The sequence below is a fragment of the Triturus cristatus genome, chromosome 1_2, assembly GCF_964204655.1.
Source record: "Triturus cristatus chromosome 1_2, aTriCri1.1, whole genome shotgun sequence".
NCBI lineage: Eukaryota > Metazoa > Chordata > Amphibia > Caudata > Salamandridae > Triturus > Triturus cristatus.
The window spans coordinates 913,486,470-913,512,523 of record NC_140580.1 but is presented as its reverse complement, the minus strand read 5'-3'; the positions used below and the strand labels follow the sequence as shown (position 1 = coordinate 913,512,523).

Here is a 26,054-nt window from a genome sequence, read left to right as displayed (position 1 = left end):
TGAAGGTATGAACTAGATACAATGTAGCGCACCTCGCTGAGTAACATAGGGGTTTAATAATATATGATGATTTTGAGTTCAATGTGGTTGTTTCTTTTTAATGTTATGGGTTTTGAGCAAACAGCGGAATTCATTGTGCATAAGAAACGGGGGACTAATCATTGGAGAGAGTTTTTTAATTTTATTTATGAGAAAAATTGTTTTTTAGATTTTGTGAAACTGTTCATGATACAATATATTTTTTCTTTACTGTAGAGTTACCCCTGACGAAGGCCTAAAGGCCGAAATGCATTGGGTTAAATATTATAATGAAATGTGCGAATCCGACATGCTGTATTAAAGGCTGTGGCATTATACACGCATCTGAACATCGGAAGAACCATGTTTCACCTATTTATCTAAACGGACAATAAACTTTACAAGGAAATTGATTAAAACGGTCTAAAATTGATGAAATGTTTTGGCTTACGATGTTTTTCATCCAACAAGTGGTGGTTTGCATCCTGGGACTGATATGCAAATATCAGCAATCTGACGGCCTCCCTCCTTAGAACACAGGCTCTCGCTCCCTCTCAGGCGGGTGAGCGAATTCAGCTGGTAAAAACACTGATGCACCCGAACCCATCACATAGAGAGATGACTTGTTTGGTAATTTGTTGCCTTTTGAAAGCTTGAGACCTGGTTTTTAATCTCCGTGTCTGTACTTTCACCATAATGAAATGCTGTGAATCTGGGCATCTCATTTTAACTAACAATGTCTCAGTTTATTAATATGCGCGCTAGAAATATTTTACTGTTTGCTAAATTTATCAGTTCCTTTCCTCTTCACTCCCTGGTTATTCCACCCCAGTCTCAGCTAATCTTCACACCTCATGTTTGATAGTCTACGCAAACAATAGAAATGTTCTCTGCTAAGTGTACTGACGCTTTTTGTCCACTGACATTTACTCGTACGCAACTTTTTATTTTGCCTGTTATATATATGTGAAGCACTCATTTCCGCACTTGAAGTGTTCCTGGCTATACAGATATTATCAATGACTAAATCGGTAGTAATGGCCATACCCTCCGGAAAACCCAGTACTGAGGCTTCCGCTACAAACAGCTGGTTTATTGTCTGGGTGCTTGCTCCCAGCCCCTCCCTAAGCCCTCCCTTGTTGCCCTTCATTCGATGTCTCTCCCTCTGTGTTACCCTCTGCCTCCTCCCTCCAAATGTGTTGCCTTCTGCCTTCCGCCCCTCAATAAACCAAAAAAAATGCAATGACGCAACCAGTGTTGTGCTACCCATATGCCTTGCCTTCCTCCGTGTTGGCATCGCTAGCAATGACAAGCATTGGCATAGCCAATAGGTCTCGCCTTTGGGACCTTATAAGTGTTTAGCCATGCCACAGTTGCATAACTAAATACTTATAAAGTCCCAAAAGTGAGACCTATTGGCTATGCCAATGCTTGTTATTAATTTTTACCAATCCAGCACTGTGGTGAAATTTTATGCAGTCATCTGTGAGAAGAGAATGAAGAGTTTCCATGTAGAGGCTGGAAATTACATAGGACAGTATGGAATCCTAGGGGACTCTGCAGGTGATAGGGTTGTTTTGGGATCTGGAGGGGCCCATGTGTGCAAATTGACTTTGCCAGTGAATCCCTTTCAAGATTCTTGGGTACGTTTGAGGTTGGGGTGGCTGACTGCAGTGAAGGCAGCTGAGCTGTCCAGCATTAGCAAGAAACTAGGTTAGAGGCCTTCAATATGTGGGGTGCGACCCCTAGGGGGGACCTGGAGTCCTGAGAAGGGGGTCGCGCATTTCCAGGCCTAACTTCTGCCTGGAATACAAAACGTGCTCTTCCTTTTTGGACAAAGTCAACCTTGATGTTTTCAGCTGAAGTTAATTGAGTCTCATGCTGTAAAACGAAGAGGCCGGGCAGACCGATAAAACAATCCTTCAAATGAGCCTTCATGCCAGGGTGCCTGATTGCCTGAATGAAATGCAAATGTACGCAAGGAGTGAATCTGCAAATGTAAAGGATGCTTGGGAGTGGTTCTAGCTTTAATTACTCTAATCACTTCAAGCATTGTGATGGCAAAGATGTGTTTTTAGGTCTCGCTGAGCCAGCGCATGCGCTGCAAGACATTTAGTGTGTGGGCTTTTAAATGTCCTACCACACGCTTTTGGCTGGCATAGAATGTGCGGTTACGCGCACAATAACGAGCAGAGGCGCCATATGGCTTTCCTCTCTCGTCATGGTGCGTGCACACCACTCGCCAGCCTGCGTGTTTTTTTTATTTCCTTTTTGCGCGTGCACGCACACAACTCCCGATCGCGGCTGCATGTCTTGCTCGCAATCTCTTTTGCGCGCACCATTTGTTTGTTTTACTTTTAGCCGCTTGTTCTGGTGTGTGGCAGGCACTATCGTCCTTTCGGAGGTGTAATCTCACAGCAGTCTGCCATGCGAGTGAGTAGCTGCCAATACTTTGAATGCTCTTCGTCTGAGGTCACTCGCGCAAGCTCCGGGGGGAGGGGGGGGGGTGTGTGTGTGTGTGGGATTGGGTGTGTGGGTGTGGGTGTGTGGGTGTGTGTGGGTGTGTGTGCGTGTGTGTGTGTTTTTGCATAGGCTGCGTCTACAGGAGAGAACACTTGACATTAACACTATTTGGGTGTTTTTTAATTTACATTCCTTCCCATCCGGAATCCACTCGGTGCCCGTGTCCGGAGTTCAGTGGTGAAGCTGCGCATTTACTTTTTGTGTGTTGCATGACAAGTGATTTTTCTGAACACTAGCATAACTTTGTAGGCTATGCTTTGGTTGTTGAGTCTGGACGCTATTTATACTATAGATGCCTTTGGACTTTTCCTTGCCTGTTCTACATTTTGCATGTGATTACAATGAGGCATTATGGGACTTGCAGTCCTGCTTGTTTCAACATGCTATTCATGGATCGGCACTTGAGATCATAAACACACATTATGTGTCACATTTTGAAAGTCTGGCATATGCTCTATTGACCTTAAGCTTCAATCACGCCTACTTGTTTATATTTAACTCTGCATTGAGCAGCCATGCACTTTATTTCAATTACGAGTGTATTTTACAGGCTTAGCCTTGAGCGGTTTCTATGCTAATTAAGGGATCAGCTGTACTTAATCCTATCTCCCTGACGCCTCATGTTTACGCAGCATGCTTAATTTTTAAATGTTATACGAAAGGGGTTTGCGCAATTTTTTAAGATATATATGACGACAGCAGATGTTCTTATATAATGAAATAGATACATTTCCACTACAATTGTCAATTCTATACATTGCATGTATATTTCAGTGGTCCGATGATGCACTTTGCAGTTAATGGATTTATGTTAAATGCACTATGCATTTTTATAATTGTTTTAGTTATTATTATGACCACTTATTTTACCGAATGTATTTCACGTGTATGCATTTTGCGTGCACTTTCTCTCAGTTTTAATCCGTGTGTATCTGTTTTCAAAAAGTTGGAACCAAGATCTGTTTTCTATGTCTATGATAGTGACATAGTATAAATGTTCAAAGTAAATGGCGCTCACAAGATTGAACAAGCATTGGCATAGCCAATAGGTCTCGCCTTTGGGACCTTATAAGTGTTTAACCATCCAACAGTTAATGTTGTTGCACCAAGGATATTGTGCTGCATAACTAAATACTTATAAGGTCCCAAAGGCGAGACCTATTGGTTAGGCCATTGCTTGTTTTGTGTGGTGGTTAGCAACTGGGCTCTGACGTGTGTGCTTTTAATGATAACTGTATTTACACAGCACTTAGTACCCCTGAGGAGGTGTTGAAGGGACAGTTATGCAAAAAAAAATGCTTACTTATGGTCTGATATTACACAAATCAATATTTTGGAAGCTCCATTTTATCCTAAAACTCTTTGCACATTTTGTAGCAGTCTATCTTATAATGTGTGTAATGCAAGTTTAAAATAATGACTTGGTTATTCACAGTGCTTTATGTCACAGGCTGTGACCTCATAGCACTAAAAATACACAAATCATTATTTTCCACTGCGCCAACCTAATTGAATTCAGTGGCTCTCTGGTTACACACAGACCTATGCAATGCATTAAATAGTAGAGATTTTATAATGTACTATATAGTGCATTTCCCGCTGAGTAACAACTTTTTAAGTTTATTTCTCAATTAAGCTCCCCATTATTTTATATGTAGCCACCTGATGGTGAAAGACCTAAAAAAATGAGCAAAATATTTTGGGGCTGATTTATGAGAGGCTTGCACTGCTGGAGCATCCGTTTTTTTTTTAACCCCTTCGACGCGCATGACGGAACGGTTCCTTCATGCACGTCGGTTGGGCTGTGCTTATGACGGAACCGTTCCGTCATGGCCCCGCCCGCGCTCAGAACCTTCAGCGTGGCGCGGAAATCCGCGCCGCGCTGAAGGGGTTAAGCTTTGGCGGCACAAGCATCTCAATCATATCTATGAGGCGAGGCAAAGTCACCCTGCGTTGCTTTGCATGGCCTCCTAGATATGGAGTAAGACAAAATCGCGCAAGTCGCTGCGTTGCCTTTCTCTGTGTCAAGTAGGCGTTCCATAGACGTTGCAATGGGTGTTCCCACACAACACCCATGGATTTTGACGCTGCCTCAGATTTACAAAACCATGTAAACCTGGGCCAGTGCCAACACCTTACGCCTCCCCACAGTAGGCGTAAGGAGGAGAAATGTTTTCATTTCTCCTCGTTTTTTCTTTTTTCTGTGTGCGCTGCATTCTGCAGCACACATGGAAAGAGGAAAACCCCTCTCAGGATTGTTTTTGTGCAGTAACGTGCCCCTTCCTGCACAAAAAACATCCTGCCTATGTTGGAGCTAGGCAGCAATTTGTGTGCCAACATAGGGGGAAAAGGACAAGAAAGCACCATATTTCATAAATAAGGTGCATTCCTGCCCTTTCACATTGGTGTAGGGCACCGCAACAAGAAGACTTGCGGCGCTGCTCTACGCCAATGCCTTTATAAAAGAGGCCCTTTGTTTTTAGCCACACCTTTTGACCATGTCCCCAACCACTGACCTTTGGTTTTCTAAACACTGTTTTAATTTATTTCCCCAATGTATAAATGATTTGCCGTTGAAATTTGTGGCGTTTATGGTTGTCTGTAGTTGGCAATGATGAGGAGGCCCAAGTTCTAGAAATTTTTGTCAGGAGGGGGTCTTTATGCCTAAATGTTTTTGACAGGGGGCTCTCTGCATCAAAAAGTTTGACGACCTCTGGGCTAGGGTCCTCTTCATCTATGGTCAGGAGGGCATCATTGATGATGTGTAAGGTCGTGGTCTCCGTATGTAGCATTATCAGTGACAGGATAATAAGACCTGTAGTATTATATACTGTTATGTAATGCATTTAATATGCTGGTAATGTTGTTCTTGTGTCCCTTTATATTTTTAGTTCCTTCTAGTTTGATGAATGTAACTTCAGTATTAGAAACATTGATTTGAAATGTCTTTAACACGGATTAAACGTTTTTACAGTGTTAGCACTTGTGTACAGACATATTTATGATTAAGGGAAAGCAATGATTTTCAACATCATGTTTTCATTGACATACTTGTTTATCTTCGCAGATTTGGGCATTTACAATTTTTGGGAAGTGTACTCTGCGTAGTGTCTTCCTGTGTCAAATTGAAGCCTGTACTGTGATAAGTTTATGGTTACAAGGCAAGCTTGAGGGAGGTTGCAAGTAACCTTCTGTATGGAAGTTGGACTTTCATTGTATGTAACGTAAATGTGAAGTGGAGTCAGGGTGTGAGATTTGGGAAATGGTATTTAATTCCCAATTATGAGTTATGGAGTCGCGTAGTGATTGTGTGGATTCTTGTACGCAAAGACTGTGAAGTGGAGAACACGGTCTCAGTGTGTGTCGTATGGTGTTACCAGATCGTGCTTCTGGGGCACATGGGCTTTGGTGCGTATTTGGGAGAGAAGCAGACCTCAATCGCTCGTTTTGCAGAACTGTGGACGTGTAGTAAGTACCCTGGTATGTGAAAAAACTTCTTAGAGTACTGCGGTGTGGGCGAAATTGAGGAAAAGTAGTGCTCTTTTGCATGAGAATTCATGGGGAATACCCAGTAGTGTGCGAAATTGGGACAGAGTAGAACCCTTTCATGTGAGAGTGCATGTTGAGTACTCTGTCGTGAGCGAATTTGGGGCATTTTAATACCCGGTCACTTGAAGAAGCATGGTGGAGTCTGCTACCTGTGGTGTTTTGGCTGGTAGCCACATGTTCCAGTTGAGTGTGGTCTGGGACTAGCTGTCACTTTGTACAAATGGGAAGTTTCAACTGGTGTGTGATACTGGAGGTAGGGTACGTCAGTGGGAGGTATTGTCTGTCTGTTTTTGTTCTGTTTTTGTTTCACTATTTGCCACATTATCACTTTGTACAAATGGGAGAATTTAACAGGTGCCTGGTACTTGAGTCAGAATACATTGGTGATTGTCTTGTTGGTGCCTGTGAGTGCTTGCAGTGGAGTCTAACCAGTGAATGAATGTTGTCCTTTCAGAAGTTTCAATCGTCCCATACTGGAGAGTGCCATCATTCTGTGTGGGAGACCTCCCGTATAATGCTTGTCCAGATTCCAGAACATGTAGTACTTGGCGCAGAATAGGTGTTTTATTCGACCTGGCATTTAGCCATATTGGTCTGACCAGCGAATTGTAACAGAGTATTGGGCATATTGGTGTGCTGGGTTGCACTTTTACTAGTTTCAATATATGGTGGGGTGGAGGGGATGCTTGTGTTGCTTCTGGAAGATGAAGAAGGAGCAAGAGTTTGTGGCGTCTGTCATTGCGTAGTTTAGTAATGTGACATGGTGTCTGGGGACTTTGTGTGTGACTGTTGTGCTCACAGGTTTTGCGGTAGTCTGGTCAAAGGAGTTTTGAGTTGAAGTGATGTATCGCTAAAATGTCTGTTTTTGTGTTTGTGCCTTGAATATGTAGACTTTGGGATGATGGGGAAACCCTTTCGCCGAAAGAAGCCTGTGGGTTCCATGTTCTGGCTGTCGCATGACTGAGTCTGTGGCTATGTGTCCTGCATCCATAAATGTTGTATGGCGTCATTGCAAGTGCACAGAAATGTGGTGGTGGAGCCTTACACACAAGGAGGTTGCAAGACTTGCAGATCTTTGACCGTTGTGCGATGGTAGTCAGTGTAGTTGTGGGTTTTTTTTTTTTTGTTTTTTTTTTACACGAGTTGTGGGGCATTTGTTATCCTTGTGTGTTTGTGTGGGTGTTGGTGTTTACATGTTGTTGTTTGAAGATAGTGCAACCTTCACATATTGGAGATTCACTGGTTGTGAATGATTGTCCTTATACTGTTTGTGAAAGGGACTGACTGTTCTTTGTTTTGTCCTTTGTGTGAAAAGGAGGTGAGTAGCATCCTGTGTCCCCCTTCCTTGTATATCTGGAATTCTGGGAGTGAATGATTTGATGGAATGTTGGTGTTCGTGTGTGAAGTGGAAACTAAGCAATGTGAATAGTTAGAGGGTGAGCTGAGCCCTAAAAGAACCTACCTCCTGTGGAACGCAGCTTCTACCCGAGGGGCTTCAGACTCTTGTGTGAAGACCCTGGACTCTACTACTAGAGGATAGTTGTAACGCAGCCTCATTTTGTGCTGGTGTTGCCTCGCGCTCCTGACCTACACTTGTAGTATCCTGCTGGATACAGTCTAGTGTTTCCACTGCCTATGAACCCACACTAAACACCCACCCACCACAGGCGTCACCAGTCAGGTGACCCTGATAATAAAAGGGGCCGAGCGCACATGCTCCTGGCCAGTTACCAACTATATATCCAGTGTCTGTGTGGTCCTTCATTAAGTATGCGGGCCTAGCGCCCCCACCACTTTACAATGGTGACGAGGGGATCTTATCCCACGTGTGCGGAGGTTTCGCTTCCCCGGGTCCTGGTTGGGGAAGTGTAAAGCGAGGAAGACGGTGACCGGGAGCCCACCCCGCACCGCCGCGACGACCTGCGGGCGAGCAACGTGCCCCAGGATGAAGGCGAGGAGGTCGGGTGCCCACCCCGACCCTGTCGCGCTTGCCACGTGATTCCCGGTGGGGAAGTGCCACGGAATAGTGTGAGCCGAGCGGAGCCCACCCGCATCGGCCGCGACTAAGTGACCCCCCACAAGTGAGGCGAACCATGCGGAGCCAACCCGCGTGGAGGAGGAGGCCCGCCGGCTGAAGGTGAGGAGCCCTGCGACGGGGAACGCGAGGGACGTGACCCCATACAGTCAGAAGACCGCTGGAGCCCACCCCGCTCTTTCATCTCTGCGAGGAAGCGCGACATGCCCCGTGGGTGCATCAAGGCGAACGGGAGCCCACCCCGCCTCTGAAGTGTATGGTCCAGCGCGAGCGAGGCCGGACTGCCCAGATGCCAGCTGCCGCCTCTACTGCCGCTATGTGAGGAGCGCGAGCGGAAGGTAAGCCCCAACGGAAGCGGAGCCCACCCGCAGTGAAGCAACGGCAGCAACACCCCCTCCCCGCCGCGCAGCGTATGGAAGGTGAGGCTGCTGCGGCGGGGTGAGCAGAAGAAGGGAAGCACCCAGCCCGCGGACGGAGGAGAGTGGCACCAACTTTCCCCGCACGGCCCCGGAGACGAGGAGACCTGCTGCGGGGGTGGGGGGGTGGAAGAAACCGAAAGCAAGAGCGGAGCCCACCCGCAGCATGGAGCAGCAACCCCTGTCTCCTCCGCCCGCGCAGCATGTGAGCAGTGAGGCTGCCGCGGGCGGGGAGAGCGAGGGGAGAACAGCGCAAGCCTCCCTGCGCAGCATGAAGGTCCCGTTCCCCACCTGCGGGAAGAGCGAGCCCTGTCCGCGGCTGCTCTGAGTGGCCGGCGCGCAGTCTGGACAGCAGGCGAGAAAAGGCATTCCGGGTAAAGCGGTGTGAGGATGCTGTGGCTAACCGTAACACTGCTGGCGTTATCAGTTGAGCCACTGAGGACTGAAGAGAAACGTGAGTAAGCACTTACCCGGACTGCATGTGCCCAGACTGCATGTGGACGAGGAACACCAGGGGGACAGCTGAAGGCACGCGGGCATCCTGGTACCGGAGTTGGTGAGGAGCAAGCAAGGCAGCGCCATCCTAAGCACAGGGCCATGCTGCCATAGAGCCTAGCAGAGACAGAGAGCCAGAGCAAGGCAGCACTGCCACCTAGTGGTTCTGGTGCAGCAGCGCACCCCACACCGAAATAAAATACAATAAGAAGGGCTAAAGGTGGTAGCCTGCAGTGAGAGCAGGAAATGAGACTGCTGCTCAACTCACTCCTGGGGTCACAGCAGCCAGGAACAGAGAGCCACCCTGCAATAGGATGGACACATTTGAGCAGCAGCAGCAAAAGAGGAAAACAAGCCAAAGGTCCAGAGCAGCAGCACAGGGCTGGCTGGCAGCTGCCTGCAGTTGAGCAACAAAGAGCATCGGTCTAGTGAGAGAAAGGACCTACTTGGCAGAAGACCAGGAAGGTTTGACTAATGCGCAGAGGTGAGAGCACGGGAACGCTGCTATGCGACGGTGGCGCTAAATCACTGAAAAGGGACGGCGCAGGAAGGCGCCAGCAGCGCAAGAAGCAAGTACCCCGCAGATAAGGTGACACGGTGAAGGAACCCTAAGAAGAGCAGCAGAGCGAAGACACATGCGCGCAAAGAGGAGTAACCAGGAGCAGGTCGAAGGAGCGGTGGCGCAGACCACCAGAAGCACGGAGATGGGACCAAGCGAGAGCGCAGCGGTACCTAGTGGCCACAGGTTGTCGCAGCAGCTATAGGAAGAAGGAGCACCACCAGACAAGCGAACGAGTTTCCAGAACTCGGCGCCAGGCAAGTGCGAAGACGTGCAAGAACAGCAGACACTGCTCCAGGGACAAAGGAGGTAGAGGAACGCGCAGCGAGTGCACCCAGGAAGGTAATGGAAGAGCGCCATCAGAAGCGCGCCACAGCAACGTGATTGCGGAGAAGAAGAGGTGGTTGCGAGAGCCACCAGAAGCACGAAGACCCGGGAAAGGGAGAAGAAGCCGACAAACCAGATGGTCGCCAGCGAAGGGAAGAAGCCGACCAGCCAGATGGTCGCCAGCGAAGGGAAGAAGCCAACCAGCGAGATGGTCGCCAGCGAAGGGAAGAAGCCGACCAGCCAGATGGTCGCCAGTAAGAAGAAGAAGCCGACCAGCCAGATGGTCGCCAGTGAGGAGAAGAAGCCGACCAGCCAGATGGTCGCCGAAGAAAAGAAGCGGACCACTTAGATGGTCGTCAGAGAGGAGAGGCCTGACAAGCGGCCTGATGAGAAGAATGGAGAAGAAGTCCGTGAGGTGAAGAACAAAGAGGATGTCCGCAAAGAGGACCCCAGGAAAGGTCCGCGAAGAGGACCAGAAAGAGACGGACGAGAAGTTGAACAGTAGAAACTAGAAGTTAGAATGAATCAAAAGAAGAAGGTCGCGACGACCGGTCCAGTCACAGATTGAACAGAAGACAGTGTCCCATTGCTGGGACCAGACCAGAGGAAAACGTTTAGAGTGCACGCTACACGGAGAAGCCTGGTGAGGAGGAGAAAGAATGCAAGAGGAACAGACCGCGTCGCAAAGGAAGGAAAGAAGAGAAGGCGAGTGAGTGGCAAGACGCCGTGAAGGAAGAAGAGGATGACAGGATGTCCGCCTACAAAGGAGGAAGGTACAGTGGCACCGCGCCACGGGCAGACAACCAACACAGGCGTGCGAGGGACAATGAGGCGAAGTGACCGGGCAGAGTACTCGCATCATCACAGAAGAGAACACCCTGAGACATCGGACCGCCGCCTACTGCCCCATCAAAGAATAATGGTGAAATCATCAACACCATCAAGGAGCAGCACAACACCTAAAGGAATCCACACACTCCAGGCAACCGGAGTCCAAGAAGGCAGGCCGACCAGGAACCGTCTGTGCACCCCTGTCAGCCTGCAGCATACGGAAGTAGAGCACAACTGAACATTTAAAGATCCACCCCTTGGGATAAAGCAAGACCAGACCGTGGCCCTGTTGGGAGTTCTGAAGTGACCCCCTACGCGCGGCCTACACAAAGGCCCGCACAGCCCACGCGGTCAAGTGGAAATCCAGGGGCAAGGGGCCTCGGCGGAATTCCAGTGAAGTTGGAGTCCGAATGGGAGAGATGTTAGGCAACAGCTCCTCGACATGCGCAGGATGCACGGAGGCCGCAGCCGGAGACTGATTGCCGTGCGAGCCGGAGAGGAAGACACAGACCCGGACTCCTGATGGCGAAGACACCGAGATGGAACATCACCCTTGGCGGGCACATGAGCAACTGGGCTGTGAGTCACACTGGCAGTTCGGAAGCGACGCCTTAGCGCGGCCCACGCGGAGCCTGCACGGTCCACATGGTCCCATGACCACCCAGCAGGAAAGCCCACACGGAGGCGCCGGTGAGAGAGGTGCCCAAGTGAGAGAGGCAAGTCGGAAGCATCTTGGCCGTCAAGATACTGGAACAACTAGCACGTCACCTCCAAGCGGAAACCTCATGCCAAGAATCATCAGAGTGGATCTCATCACAGCTCCCAGTATCCTGATGAAGGACTCGTGTACATAGATATTGTTATTGATAGACCAGGTCGGTCTCAAATAGATGGCAAGACGAACACGAACGTCATGAACAATGGTGGTCCGAGAGAACCAACACCGCCGGACTGCGGCCTGAAGTTAAGGCTACTTGTGGGTTGTTTTGGGTGTCTGTTTTCCTTTACAGGTTGGACTTAGAATATTTCTTTTATCCAAAGTTGGGAGGGATGTAGTATCCTGCTGGATACAGTCTAGTGTTTCCACTGCCTATGAACCCACACTAAACACCCACCCACCACAGGCGTCACCAGTCAGGTGACCCTGATAATAAAAGGGGCTGAACGCACGTGCTCCTGGCCAGTTACCAACTATACATCCAGTGTCTGTGTGGTCCTTCATTAAGTATGCGGGCCTAGCGCCCCCACCACTTTACAACACTCTTACTCTTACACTTACATGTACTCGAGATCAGTTGGCGAGGTTATGGTTTTAAGTCACTTTTTTTCAAAAGATGTTTTTGCTGTGTGTTTTCAAATATTACCAAGATAGTGTGGGCTGCTGCCAGTGTGTGGGGGTGGAGGGGCTGCTGCGTGTGATGTACCTGGTGCTGTGTTTTGGCCTTTCCAGTGTTAAGAATGTGACCTCCACACCCTAACCTGAAGAATGAAATTTTTCAACCATTCGCATCGAGCGTGCACTGCTTTTAGGTCTCGGCTAGCGAAGGCTGCGCTTGCGCAGTCTCGCTTGGCGAGATTTCATGTTTTTCAGTAGTGGGGCTTGAACCCGCCCTCTTCTCCATTGGCTGGCTTCCTAAACGGAGGCCAGCCATTGGAGGAGAGGGGCGTCTGTCCATTTAAGCCCCGTCTTTTTCGGATTCGGTGGCGTGTTTTTTAGTTTTTTTCTCTCCTCTGGAATGTAAACATTCCAGCCAATGGGAAGAGGAGAGAAAGAAAAACACGCCCCCGAATCCGAAAATGACGCTGCGTTTCTCCGAGGCATTTCTGCTTGACCTCGGAGAAAGATGGTGGTGTTCATGGCGTCATCTCCGTCCACCATGGTACCCCGTACACGGCCCGGCTGGAAGGGTGAAGAAAACGAAGGCGATTTCAGAATTCCCTCAGGGAAGCAATTCCCTCAACGACTGGCAGTTGGGCTCGCTCGCCGCCGCCACATTCTCACCAAAAGTCACTCCCACTTGTAAGAAGCACTTTGCTCCGAACAATGACTGCCGCATATATGTTGGGAACTTGCCGCTGGACATTCGCACCAAGGACATAGAGGACGTATTCTACAAATATGGCGCTATTCGTGACATCGACCTCAAGAATCAGCGCGGTGGGCCCCCTTTTGCTTTCGTCGAGTTCGAAGACCCGCGGTAAGTACCACGCCTTGTTTGTTTGGATTCAAAAGCGAATCACTAGTGGCCGTTAAAGAGGAATAAAACGTGACCTATATGGAGTACCTTATAATCTTTTGGAGTCATTAGGAGCCGGGGCATATATTGTCCACATCAGTTGCCAGTTGGGTATAGGTAATTTTTGTATGTTTCAGTTCATCATTGCATTGAAATCATTAATGCATATATGACCCGATAGATGGCGCCTCCTACTGGTAGGATGGTGAGTGCTGTTGTGTACCTAACGTTGCAGGCATGAAATTAGGACGCTGCAAAAAAAACTAGCGAGTCCCTCTAAATTACAAAAAACTTCGCTGGGTTCTTATGATCTACAATTGAAAATGTTGAACTGTACGTATTCGCGAGAATGCATGACTCATTAGATTGCGTGGGCGGTACCGTCTTTTACTGCTTCTTGGCCGTGGCGGGCGGGGAGGGGTGGCGTGTGCTATATGGGACGTGTATGGATTCTTATTGGTTCCCGAGGCGCCGTCCGCCCTAAACCACAAGTCTGTGCCACCGCCATCGTGGAACTGAGCTTCCTTTTTAGGTCTCGGCTAGCGAATGTGTATGTGTCTAGATCTATGTGTGTGTGTGTGGTTCTGTATGTGTGTGTGTGGCTGTGTGTGTATGTGGCTCTGTGTATGTGTGTGTGGCTCTGTGTGTGTGGCTTTGTGTGTGTGGCTCTGTGTGTATGTGGGAGGCTCTATGTGTGTGTGCCTCTATGTGTGTGGCTCTGTGTGGGTGGCTTTTTTGTAGGTGGCTCTATGCGTGGGTGGCTGTGTGTGTGTGTGGGTAACTGTGTGTGTAGGTGGCTCTGTGTGGGTGGCTCTATTTGTGTGTGGGTTGCTCTATGTGAATAGCTCTGTGTAGGTGGCTATGTGTGGGTGGCTCAGTGTGTGTGGGTGGCTTTGTGTGTGTAGCTCTGTGTGTGGGTGCAAATGCAATAGGTCTCGCATTTGAGAGAGATTAAGCTATTGACATTGTAAATAACAATGCCGTTTCTTTAAATGTTTTAAAAACAAAAACAAACAAAAATAATGTCATGAGCAATGCCAATAGCTCTAACTTTAACAATGTCGAGACCATTGCATTGTAAATGCTTGTTGTTCTGCTGTAATCATGTTCTATGTGAATGGAGGTAAGATTATACAATAGACTAGCTTCGTCAATGCTTGTTTATTAAGCATGGCTTGATGCTGCAGGTGACTATTTAAGGAGGCCTGTGGACCCACGATGCTTAAGGTAGTCTTGAAACTGCAGGGGGGCTTTGACGTGATTATTGGTGCTGCATGCGACATGGGGTCGGTTTGGGGCTGCAGATGATTTTAAGGTGGGATTGGTATTGTAGGTACAATTTATAGTTACTGGCTGCAGCAGAAGCCGGAGTGCACACATGGATCCATTTAAGGTGGTTTCGCTGCGTTGCAGAACCTGTAAAAAAATGTTTTTGTTGTCACAGGCAGTGTTAAGCCCGGGATACCTTGCACGACTGTTCCATTGAAGGCAGCGGGGTGTGTATTGCCCATGGCCATACTTGTGCATTGCACCCCCATCCTGTAGAGCAGACCTGAGGTGGAACTGTCCGGCGCCACCTTAACTCTCAGCCTGCACCTGGTTGGTTTCAATTTGCGTCAGTTTATGGGATCCGGGGGCTCCTGATCCGGAGACGAGAAGGGGAGAGACTGCAGTGCTGGAGCACCTCGGCAACGGAAGTGCAGTGAGGGGGCAGCTCGGAGTCCCCAAGCATCCGGGCCTGAGGAGGGGCAACGCTGGGCTCCCTGGGGAAATAAAGAGAACACCAGGACAAGAGTAGCAACGAGACCGCTGCGCAGGAAGCGCCACCGTGAGACAGCGCCCCCTGCAGACCCACCACCCCCTCCCCAGGAAAGCACCGCAAAACTTGCACTGCGGAGAGAGCATCTCTCATCGTTCCACATCTCACGTAAAGAAAAAAAAACCACCGGGAGCGGCGCTTCCAGCAGCAGTCGTGTCTGAGAACGCCCCAACACTGCCTCTGCTAAGAGAGAGCACCCGGCATCCCCAAACCTACGTAAAAAGAGAGGCCCGCCCGGTGGGAGCGCCCCCAGCAGCATCCGTGTAGGGAGCAGCCAACACCGGCATTTGCGGAGAGAGCATCCCCAGAGAGCATCTCTGCTGCGCTCCTCACTCAGCTCCCCCCCCCCCCCCCGCCCCCTTCACCTAAAAATAGGGAACACCGCCGGGAGACAGGAGTCTCCAGGCGAGAGAGAGCAGTCCAACACTAATACTGCGGGGAGAGCATCACCCGCAGAGAGCCACCCTCCCCTAGTAGCACCCCTCCCCAACCTGCGAAGGAGGGCACCAAGACAGCGGGCATCACCGGCAGCGCTTGGGCGATAGAGCCCAACACACCCAGCTGTGGAAAAACCCCTCTCTGCCCTCCAATACCGGCACTGCGGTGTGTACCCCCCCCTCCCCCCCCCCCCCCCCAAACACACACACACAATAGAGAGCACGCGGGGTTCTAGCTTGGATAGCATCCCGGGGAAGGAAGGGCCCATCAGGAAACCTGACAAAGGAAGTGATACCCTCCCTCCCCAAAATCTGTACACCCCTTTCCCAAAATACAAGCAAGGACTCTTTTGGGGGCCACCCACAGACGCAGCACTAGGGCTCCCTGTCCCAGATATCAGAGGGGCGCCGAGGACAGCTTATGACTGCAGTACTTGGTCATAGTGGAGTGCAGAGAGGCCCTCCGCGTTGCAGCACCAGGATACAAAGGACCCCATAGGACTGCAGTGTAGGGATGCACAGAGGACCCAAAGGACTGCAGTGCAGGCATGCAGAGGAGCTCCGTGGGACTGCAACTCTAGGGTGCAGAGGAACACACAGCGGTGTAGAAGCCCGCGAGGACTGCAGCGCAGGAGGGCCCTCGCGGACTGCAGTGCAGTGCAGTGCAGTGCAGTCCATCCACCCAGGAGGACAGTGTACGGTGCCCAGTAAACCGCGCCGGCCGGCGGAGATGTTCCCTCCACAGACAGCTGCTGCCGGCTTGAGACAATAGGACATATGTCTGTGAGTATCGGAGCCGGGATTATGCACTCTGTCCGCCTCATGTCACAGCCGGAGTGGGTGGAGGGGTCTCTCAGAGCAGAGGCTGCAAAAGGAGGGGGGAGCTCTCCGAGCGGGGGCTGCAGGGCAGAGTGCCTGTTTGACCACAGGCTGCAAGGAAAGCTGCCCGTTTGACCACAGGCTGCAAGGGAAGCTGCTGGGGGAGGTGCATCTGCGACCCGGGGCTGGGGGGGGGGGGGGTGCCTGTTCGACCAAGGGCTGCGAGGGAGGGTGCCACCTCCGTCCAGAGGCTGCCGAGTAGGGTTCCTCTTGACCAGAGGCTGCAGTGAAGGGTGGCACTCCGACCGGAAACTTCAGTGCAGGGTGCCTCTCGTACTAGGGTGGTGCAAAGGAGGGCATCTCTCCGACCAGAGGCAGCAGGGGAGGGAGTTTCTCCAAACAGACAGCAGATGGTGCCTCTCCAACCATACTAAAGAAGACAAAAAAGTGATGGATGGAATGCTTGAATTAAACTCAGCCACTGATAATCATCTCAGTCCAGGGAGGGCCTGGCCTGGCAGTTCGAGGTGGACTGTTCCCAGAAGAACAGGGTGAACACGGATTTGCATGTGGCTGGTCAAAAGTGAAATGGCTTTGTGGGCAAAAAATGATGGGTTGGGATGCGGCTCAGAATGATGGGTAGTGGCTGAGATTAATTCAAGCAATCCACCTGTCACTTTGTTTTTGGTGCCCTAAGTGTGACTGGTATGCCCTGATGTTGGTTCCATGCTCGCTATGCCACTGGAACCAAGGTATACCTGGCTGATGAGCCCTAACAAGGGTGAAATCGGCCCTGAATTGCTTGTGTCCGGATCAGGGAGGACCTGGCCTGGCAGATCAGGGTGGACTGGTCCCATTGGAGCAGGGTGAAGACTGATTTGGATATGGCTCGGTACAAACTGAGGTGGGATGCTGTGGACGAAAAACAATGGCTTGGTCTCTTCCCAGAGCGATTGCCAATGGCTGACATTAATTCAAAGCATTCCATCCCTCGCCTTGTCTTTGATTCTCCAACCATAGGCAGCAGGGGAGGTTACATTTCTAACCAGAGGGAACAGGGGAGAGTGTCCATCAAACCAGATACTGCAGCGAATCATGCATCTCAGAAAAGATAAACCGAACCAGAGATTGGTTCCCATCTGCAGTGTTACATAGGGGCTAAATCTAGGGATTGGAATGCGGTCCAGAGTAGTTGCGAATGGCTGACATGAAAGCATTCTATCATGGGCTGGGTTGTCTCAGCCCCAAGACTGCAGGGAGAATCTCTCTCGGACCAGCTCCTACTGAGAATGGTCCAGTCAGACCTGAGGATACAAGGTAGCAGGGCTAGCCTTCAGCATGGGCGAGCTGGGCACAGCCACCAATGTTCTGAGGGGCACATGGACCTGTGTGCATTATGGTCATGCCAACAACAGCACTCTTCTCATCTTGCTCCAGCCTTGTCCTTGTCTGTTAGTTTTTCTCTGATTTGCCAGTTTGAAGTAGTTTTAGGCCTTCATTATCATATGGCAGGCAATGTTTTTAACACCCTTTTAGCCTCCTTCTTTGGCCTCCTTTCACCCTCTGACCCCTGATGACACACATCAACAAAACCATCAACTGCGTGAGACAGGTAAGCGATCAGTAATGTAGATGAGCTGGGGGAGGTCCTGGGATGTTTGTGTTCAGGGGGGGGGGGCAATCCCTGCTCACCCAAGTACTGACCAATGAACACAAAAGGGACCCCCTGCTGCCTCATTTAATTCACTACCATCACCAAGGGTGCCAAATTTCTCTCCGCCCACGCGCAGGGCGCTATCTTAGCAAAGGCCGGCTCTACTAGGCAGGGCACCTCTCTGGCCACGTGCCTGTTATACAAGAAGGGATTGATCCTCTTAGACCAGCGGTGGCAGGTTAGTATACTTATCTAATCATAGGCTTTAGGGCAAAGCACCCCTCACTCCAGAGCCTGCCAGGCTGGGTACCTCCAGACCAGAGTATGCAAGGCTGGGTACCTCTCATGCCAGCAGCAGGTGGTGATGGTACCTCGCAGATCAGAGCATGCAATGCTGGGTGCCAGATTGTGCAAGGCTGGGTACTTCTCATTCCAGTGGTCGGTGGTGATGGTATCTCGCAGACTACAGTGTGCAAACCCGGGCACGTCTCCTTCCAGAGTGTGCAAGGCTGGGTACTTCCCAGACCATCGTATGGAAGGATGGGTACCTCTTACGCCAGCAGCAGGTGGTGACGGTACCTCTCAGACCAGAGCATGCAAGGATGGGTACCACGCAGACCAGTGTGTGCAGGGTTAGGTCCCGCTTATACCAGTCCATCCAGGTGCCCTTTTAATCCAGAGGCTGCTGGCGATGGTGCCACTCAGGCCAGATGGTGCAGATGAAGCTGGCTTTCAGTGTCAGACCAGAGGCTCCACCATGGCAGAGGCTCTGATCACAAAGGGTGGAGGGCCGAGGACACCCTGACCCTACAATGCGACCACAGGACCTCTACAGGCAGAGGATGCCCAGGGAAGGGCCTCTTAAACCGCATGATGAGGCAAGGGAGGGTCCCTAAAGCGGGAAGGCGGCCCCTGGTGAGCACACTTCTCCGGGAGATCCGCCAGCAGAGTGCACGGGTGTGGGTGGGGGCTCATAGACGAGAGAGCGTTTTCTACCGGAGGGTGACAGGCTGGGCATCTGGGAGCACCTGATCGGGAGGGACATATCAAGGCGAAGGGGTAGGTATCTACGATTAGGGGGTCTGCAAGTGCCTCGTAGCGTCATTGACGGTCAAGGACATGGGGCGGATTTGTAGCGTGAGAAAGTGTGTATTGTTAGACCGTGTGTGAGGGGGAGGATGCCCCTCCCCCATTCCTGATAAAGGCCTTGGCGCACGGGATCAGCGTGTCCCCAGACGGCCGGTGTATCGGATGTCGCCTGCAAGTGCAGCTGCTGCCCATGGCGGTGACCGGGCCGTGCCCTGGTGCCCGGGATTGTGTATAGGGGGTGCGGACGGGGGACAGGGGAGGGGATTTTCGGACTGGTACAAGGCTATGGACATTGCCATCAAGATGCCCTCTGCCCTGTATTCTGGGCCTTGGACAGACAAAGAACCAGTATTTACTTACCAAAACTTGGATTACAACTTCGCCTTATTCAACTAACTCCTCCCCACGTTAGCTCTACCTACACAGTCCAGCACTGCAACCCCTTCAGATGCAGGCGTGCTCAGCGGCTGACCACCTCACTGTACCTCGCACCTGTCCCGCCACTGTAAATATACAGTAACAGACCTGCAACTTCCTGTCCGTTCCTCCTCCCACAACGCTGTTCATCTCTCGCCCGAATATTCCACCTCCAGAAGAACACGCAAACTGTGACTGCTCAGAGCCCTGTATATGCGAGCGGGATCGGCCAACAATACATAAACCGCATAGCACATATCCTCTCGCGATATCCGATGCACCTGGTCCTTTCCCCTCCTCCACTACAGACTTGTGAATCTGCTCAACGCCGCCCTGCACGAAAAGTGCACTCTGCATATATGCGAACCTGCACCCCATTTTGAATACACAGATGTGCACAGCAAATGCCCCCTCTTTAAAAATTCAGACCCGCAGCTGCATAACGAGGGACAGTTTAATACCGCTGGTGAGGCAATACGCCGGGCAGCACTCTGCTCCAGAGTGCAGGATTACTGATTACTCCAGTGGTTATTGTTGGTTATTGGGTTTAGTCTTATGCTCTCTAGCAAACCATTGCATGCATGTAGTGCATTATTCCCCCGGTTGATTACATTAATAGGAGTTAGGCTGTGGTATGCGAGTTCATGCAGATGGTACGTGGGATTAATAGAGGAACAACATAGATTGTGTATTTTTAGTTTGTAGAGTCTGACTTTCTAAGAAGGACAGGTTGTGATCTTTGAAACAAGGAGTGGGCAATTTGCAGAAATAAAATATATAGAATGTGTGCCCCCCTTGTGTTCCTTTGCGCGCTATAGCAGAGCAATGAACATGGTTACACTCTGTTGCATAATAATTAAGATATAATGCCTGTGTCCAGTGCATTCTACGGTTGTCATTGCAAACTGCATCAGAATTACATTCATGTGACATATAGAGGGCTGCAGGTTTGAGGGTCCATGTTCTTGCTGGTATTCTAGACCCCAGTTTCTTATTACATATACATACTAATCTTGCTGCAGCATCACTGCCCTTGTGAAATTGTATAGTAAACGTGATTGAGTACCAAAGTCTATATGCGATGAACTCTGTTTTCCATATGCAATGTAGTGGGGGTTCCTCCATGGAAGATAATGCACAAATAAATGGACTCCATGCGCGTGTATTATAAAGTTAGCTTCCTGCATGTGCATTCTGTGTCATGTGTAAGGTAATGTGACTTTTTTGTGCATGAGAAACCACTGCAGCAGCTTGCATGCTATAGACCCTGCCCTGGTGTGATGGATAATCTACTTAAACCTTCATGATTGCAGCAAATGCCCCATCTGACTGCCGATAAGCTGCCGGCGCACAGAATCGTCAGTCCAGGTTGTTTTTCCGATGTTCTGCAGGCGTTGCAGAGCAGATGCCATTGGTTCCTCGTCAACCCTGGCATCATTTCTATTAGTCACCCTGGAAACATCCCTCAGTCTTACGCAGGACCATATGTTGACAGCCCTGTTAGCTCGCTGCATGGATTCAGGCCTTCGTGCTCATGTTCTGCTAGTTTGGGGCAGTCCAGCAGCCTGAATATGGAGACATTTTTGTAGTAAGTTACATTGTAGGGTAGTTGGAGAACGTTTTGTCAAATTAGGCCCGGTCTCCCCATGGCTGGCATTTGTAAAGCACATCACCAATGTAGGTTCCATCATAAGTGGGACATGTGAAAAACCATTGGATAACTGGCTGTATATCCTTGGCGTACCCCGAGTCCTAGGTCGGCATTCACAAATCACATTACCCAATCCAGGTCCAGTTGTAAGAAGTACATAGGAAATGAATCAGAGAACTAGCTCATTATCGTTGTCGGCCCTTGAGCCTCCATCTGAAAATCCAACATGACCTGCTGACCTTGACAATACAGACCACCATTCGCGCTCCTTGGACAAGGTACCAGACACTCAACAGTTACCAACAGAATGCCACAAATGTACTGTCTGAAGGACTGACTCGACCGATCACCTTGGTAGCTTTTTGCATCCTGGGGTACAGGCCTCTCGTAACTGTTGAGGTGTCTCCCAGGTTGGGAAGGTGCATACTAGACCACCCAGCAGCAGCCAAAGTGGAACAATTATCCTACTTGGCGGGTGCCAGATCTGAGATGGAAAGTTGGCCTTAAACCCTCCTTAACTCATCGGACTAGCTTGGTCGAGCAGTCAAGGTCTCACTTTCAGGGGTGACGTAAAAGTTGAGCAACAGACCGTATTAATTAGTGTGTTTTTAATATCAGAGACCAGCCAGGGGTATTATTTTAAACACCCTAGAGTTGAAATACAGTAAAATTAAATGAATGGAGAATGTTTCTAAACCTAACCACTCAAAAAGTTGTAAAGAAAATAGGTGAATGGCTAGATCCCTCTTGAGTGGATTGCTGGTTCTGTTTTTCTTCCAGCTTCATTTCAGAAGACCCATCTCAAGATAGAATGGATTAACATTCTCTCATTTGAGTTCAGCACCATGGATAGCCTTGGAGCTGTCCAAACTTTTGGAAGTTTTTCACTTGGTAGTCTGTGCTGATGACTTGAAGATTCTGATTGATGGTATAATCGGCACCTATATTTTTGCTCCACCCCCTTTGCCATTTCTGATTTCATTTCAGTGTTTTCTTCAATTAAGCTGAAATATAACTAATATAAAATTCATGTATCCCAGTTGCTACTAGTGTGGGTCAAAATAGTGTAGCCTTCTGGTGCACTTAGACCTTCTGGTATCTGGCTGTTGGGATCATGAACGACTGATGGCTACTGGAACTAGTCTAGCCTGATCCATTTTTTGCCTTACAGAAATTACAGTTACAGTGCCAGTGGAGTGCAGGTCTAGCCTCCCATTAGAAGTGACCCCAAAGCGGAAAATGGATGTACTAGCTGTAGTTGAAAAAGTCTAAAGGAGTTTAAAGGTGGGAGGGGGGGTCTGTCTGTTTTTCTGTTAGCTTTGTGGGGCTCCCTAAACCTGTGGCTCGTGTAACTTCAGGGCAATGGGCAATTGGTACAGAGATCCACTAGTCCTGGGTTCCTATACATCCTTTTTCCCTGGCAGGAGAGATCAGGTGTATCCCAAACTTCCATACAAAGATGTAATCCCGGGCTAGAGTGATCTCAAGCACACTGTGATCTTCCCTTTGCTAGCTTAAGTCCAGAAGCTCAGGGGGCAACTTGTTGGTGCATCTCTGCACAGCCGTGCCACGGAGGACCCTATGTGTGGGTCAGGCACCACATTTTAACGTCCCTTCCGGCAACAACTAGGGAGCTCTGTGGCTGATGAGAGGACTGACTGATTGGGCCTCCACTTACTGATAGATCGGTGCCAGGCAGAGTCACCCGTCCAGCGGTCTTTCCAGAATTCTCCCCACACATTTAAGGGTGGACTGCTGGACGGGAAACCACGTGGCCTCTTCACACAAGGAGCAAATTCCAAAGAAGCAAGGAGTGCAGGGCTGAAGGCTGGAGGCGATCACATCCACTGTGCCGAGAAGCACGCACACACCCACCCTTGCAAACGCACATCTCTGTTGCAAAGGACACACCACATTGCAGCCCTTCTACCCACAAGCTCACAATGGGGGAAAAGAGGGTCACATTTATGGGGGACAACTAGATTTACCAAGGTAGGGTCTATAATCTTACTCCTGGAGTACAGACCCCTGTAAATATACATTACTGCTGCTAACATGTAGCCTCCTCTTAAAGGTAGTAAGACCTACCTTCTCAAGGCCAGAGGACGCTTTTGGAGCCAAAAGTCAGACTGTTTACTGAACAAATTAATAGCCTGTTAAAAACACCCCAAAACTTCAAAGACACCAGGCGAGGATTAGAACTGATAAGACAGTTGTACCTGAACTTTACAATGGTATTAAAATATGAGACAAATGGGAGCAGAAAGACATGCTGCCTCTGAAGTTCAGTTTGTTCTCTCTGCAAATATGAGTTTTATATATTTGCAGCCCCGTGTACGCAGTGATGGGCAGTTAAACGAGCAATGGCAAAGTCAAAAGGTCTGGCTTGCATTTTGAGTCGTAAAATATTTTTTTTTTTTAGAAAAGCTGTTGCAATTAAACAGAAAATAAATAAATAATAGCTTTCTGTATACAATATATCTATGAGATAAATAATTTAGTGCATGAAGATCCATTCTGCTTATGAGATGTAAAATAGTTTCTCCTTCATTGCAGTGTTAGCACTCCATAGGGGGTGGACTGATGCGCCAAACAACTAATATAATGAGGAGAGAGGGTAATATACTCCTGTGGGGGAGAAAGCGAAGCCATCTCTGTGTGCATTTTAGGGAACTGGTAACACTAGGGCGTACAGCCAGCTTAGCTGTCAAGCCAAACCTAAAAATAATGCAATCCTGTACCCATTTTCGCATTGGGGACACTGTGTTTCCCTTACAGGATACCCTGCACGCGCTACTCTGTTGTGCTACCTAAAAGGCCGCCTGACTTGAAAGTGTGCCTGTAAATTAGCCATAACACTGTGTTCCTGTGGTGGTCATCAGGTCGGATGTATGTTCGTTATCCCCTGTACAAGGGTGACGGGAATCATATCTTCAAGTAGAGCTATCACACCTGCACATCACTTCCTTCCTCATAAGGGTTAACTTTGGCATCGAGCCTGGGATGGCAAACTTAATCCTTTGATCTAACTCCAGCAACACCAGGCTATAGATGGAACTCACTCACTCACCCACTTACTGGCCTGTCAGATATATAATTCAAGAATCGTAAGATTTTTACTTGGCCTCAGAAGGTGAAACTAGACAAACCCAACTCAAGTGGGGGTGAGTGTCTTCTGTAAAAGCCCCCTGTCATTTGCCTACAAGGCTTTTAGACAATTTCCCTTAAATAAAATCTAAAATTGAGCTGTTCTGCAGGGAAAACATTAAACTTAGTGTGGAGCCCCTGGAGGGATTGTAGCATCATACATTTTCCTTAAGGCCTGAATATTCCTGTTGCCTTTTGGTGCATCTGGTAACAAACCTTTGACAGTTGAGTTTAACATCCACTTTTGATTCTGGAATCGACCACTCAAGAATAAATTACTAGTAAATAACAGACCCAGGTATTTACATTGTTTCATTAACCCCTACGGAGAACCGTTCATCCACCTCCCGAGGCAGCGTCCGGTCTGGTTAGAAAAGTCCACGGCGTTACGGTTTGCTGTATTCATTTTAGGTTCGTGCGTTACTGCAATTAGGTAGTAGTCAGGTTTACATTGGAGTCCGACGGGGCAAGGAATTATGATCGTCGGCGTACATAAGAACCGAAAAGTCAGTGCCCTCAGTTCAGGGGAAATGGATAGGCAAGCATGGATGAGAGCCAAATATAAGGAGGACAGTGGTGGGCACATGGGCGGCCATGTTTGGGCCCCATCCCAACTCTACACAATGGTGGGGGCTGCAGTCGACGGGAGGTCGGGTGCCCCCTAAATCATTGACTACTACTGGATACACCAAACAGGAAAGCTCGCAGGGGGTGGGAGGGTGAAAAAGCACAGGGTGGGGAGGCTGGTAACCTCTGTTTACTTGTAAACACAGCACTCCACAATATGGCGTGGGCACTGTGTGACGCCGAGTAACGATTTTATTAAATAAAACATGGGCCAGCGGCTGGTCTTGGACACCGGGCGGGACAGTAGATATCGCCCCGCCCACAGCTATCTCCCAAAGCCTCCCCGGAGGGCTGCAGCACCTCGTATTGTTTCTGTACCGTGCGCACAGCACGCGCGAGACCCTTCCTTAGAATAGGCAGGGGCGGATTGGTCGTTCGCTCAGTCTGGCATATGCTGATCGTCCGGCAGCATTAAAGGCGCCGCCCTCCGGTTCCTGCTGGTGCAGCGCGTGGTCACTACAGGTGTTCACATTCCTCCTTATTAACACCACAGAAGATAAGAGCGTGTTTCTAACACTGCGTTGTGCAGTACCCCTGCAGCGACCTCTGTCACTCGCTTTGTAGTGAAATGCTGGTTTCTCACATGCACCTCGCGGCGCTTGTTCACCGGGACATCTTAAGGATTTTGGGTACCCTGGACCAAACTTAGTTTGGGGGGCCCAGTTCGAACAGTTTTGAATTTATGATCCAATTTCTGCCCTTTTTGCTAAAATCACTGACAGTGCAGAAACACTCATCCAAATACTAAATGCGTTTGCATCGAATATTTAGGGATAGTGATATGTGTTTTCAATTTTGTAACACAGTAGCAGCTCTCTAATTTTACTTCAAATAATCTCTGAAATCTTTCCCGTTTCTCACATGTGCGGTCCTGTTTTGATCTAAAAGAAACTTTTTTTATGGATGGTGAATTAAACCAACACAGCGTTTTTCTGCAAAATGACTGTAATAGTCTCTTACACATCACCCACATTAAAAATAAATTAAAGGTATACTGCATTTAAAACAATCCGTTTAAGAATGAATCAAGGTCATCAGGGCAAGATAGTCTGCAGTACACAGTTGGCCCTATCAGGGGCCTCCTTAAAAGGCAGGGGCCCTGGGCCAGAGCTCACTTTGCCCCTGCCTTAAAACGCCTCTGCTTGTTCAGTGTGCGCTAGGTTGTTGTGGCATTCTCTTAAATGGAATAGTAACATGTCATAGGTGTGACACCAGCCAAGGCTGTTCGGGCAAGAGAATGTTATGGACGCGAGAAACGAGCAGCCTGAGGGCTGGGATGATGCTTGGAACTGTTACATAGAATAGACTTGGAGAAACCCTCAACTTGTCTACAAGAGTTACTTAAATGGTGAAATAGAAGTGAAAACATTTCTGATTTACCAAATGGTTGGACTAATATCAAAA

General features: G+C 49.2%; 1 protein-coding gene across 4 annotated transcripts in view; it reads left to right on the top strand.

The window, feature by feature from the left end:
- The window catches only part of KLHL17 (kelch like family member 17), a 265,482-nt gene that overhangs the window by 97,380 nt on the left and 142,048 nt on the right, over window positions 1-26,054 (top strand). Inside the window, exon 1 of one of the 4 annotated variants that reach the window (XM_085609678.1) lies at window positions 15,899-16,029. The exons of the other annotated variants lie outside the window; for them this stretch is intronic. Within the exon in view, the coding sequence (XP_085465804.1) occupies window positions 16,024-16,029 (6 nt within the window). The 5' untranslated portion in view covers window positions 15,899-16,023. Of the gene's footprint in view, window positions 1-15,898; window positions 16,030-26,054 lie in introns of those variants that run through there. 4 annotated transcript variants of the gene reach the window in all.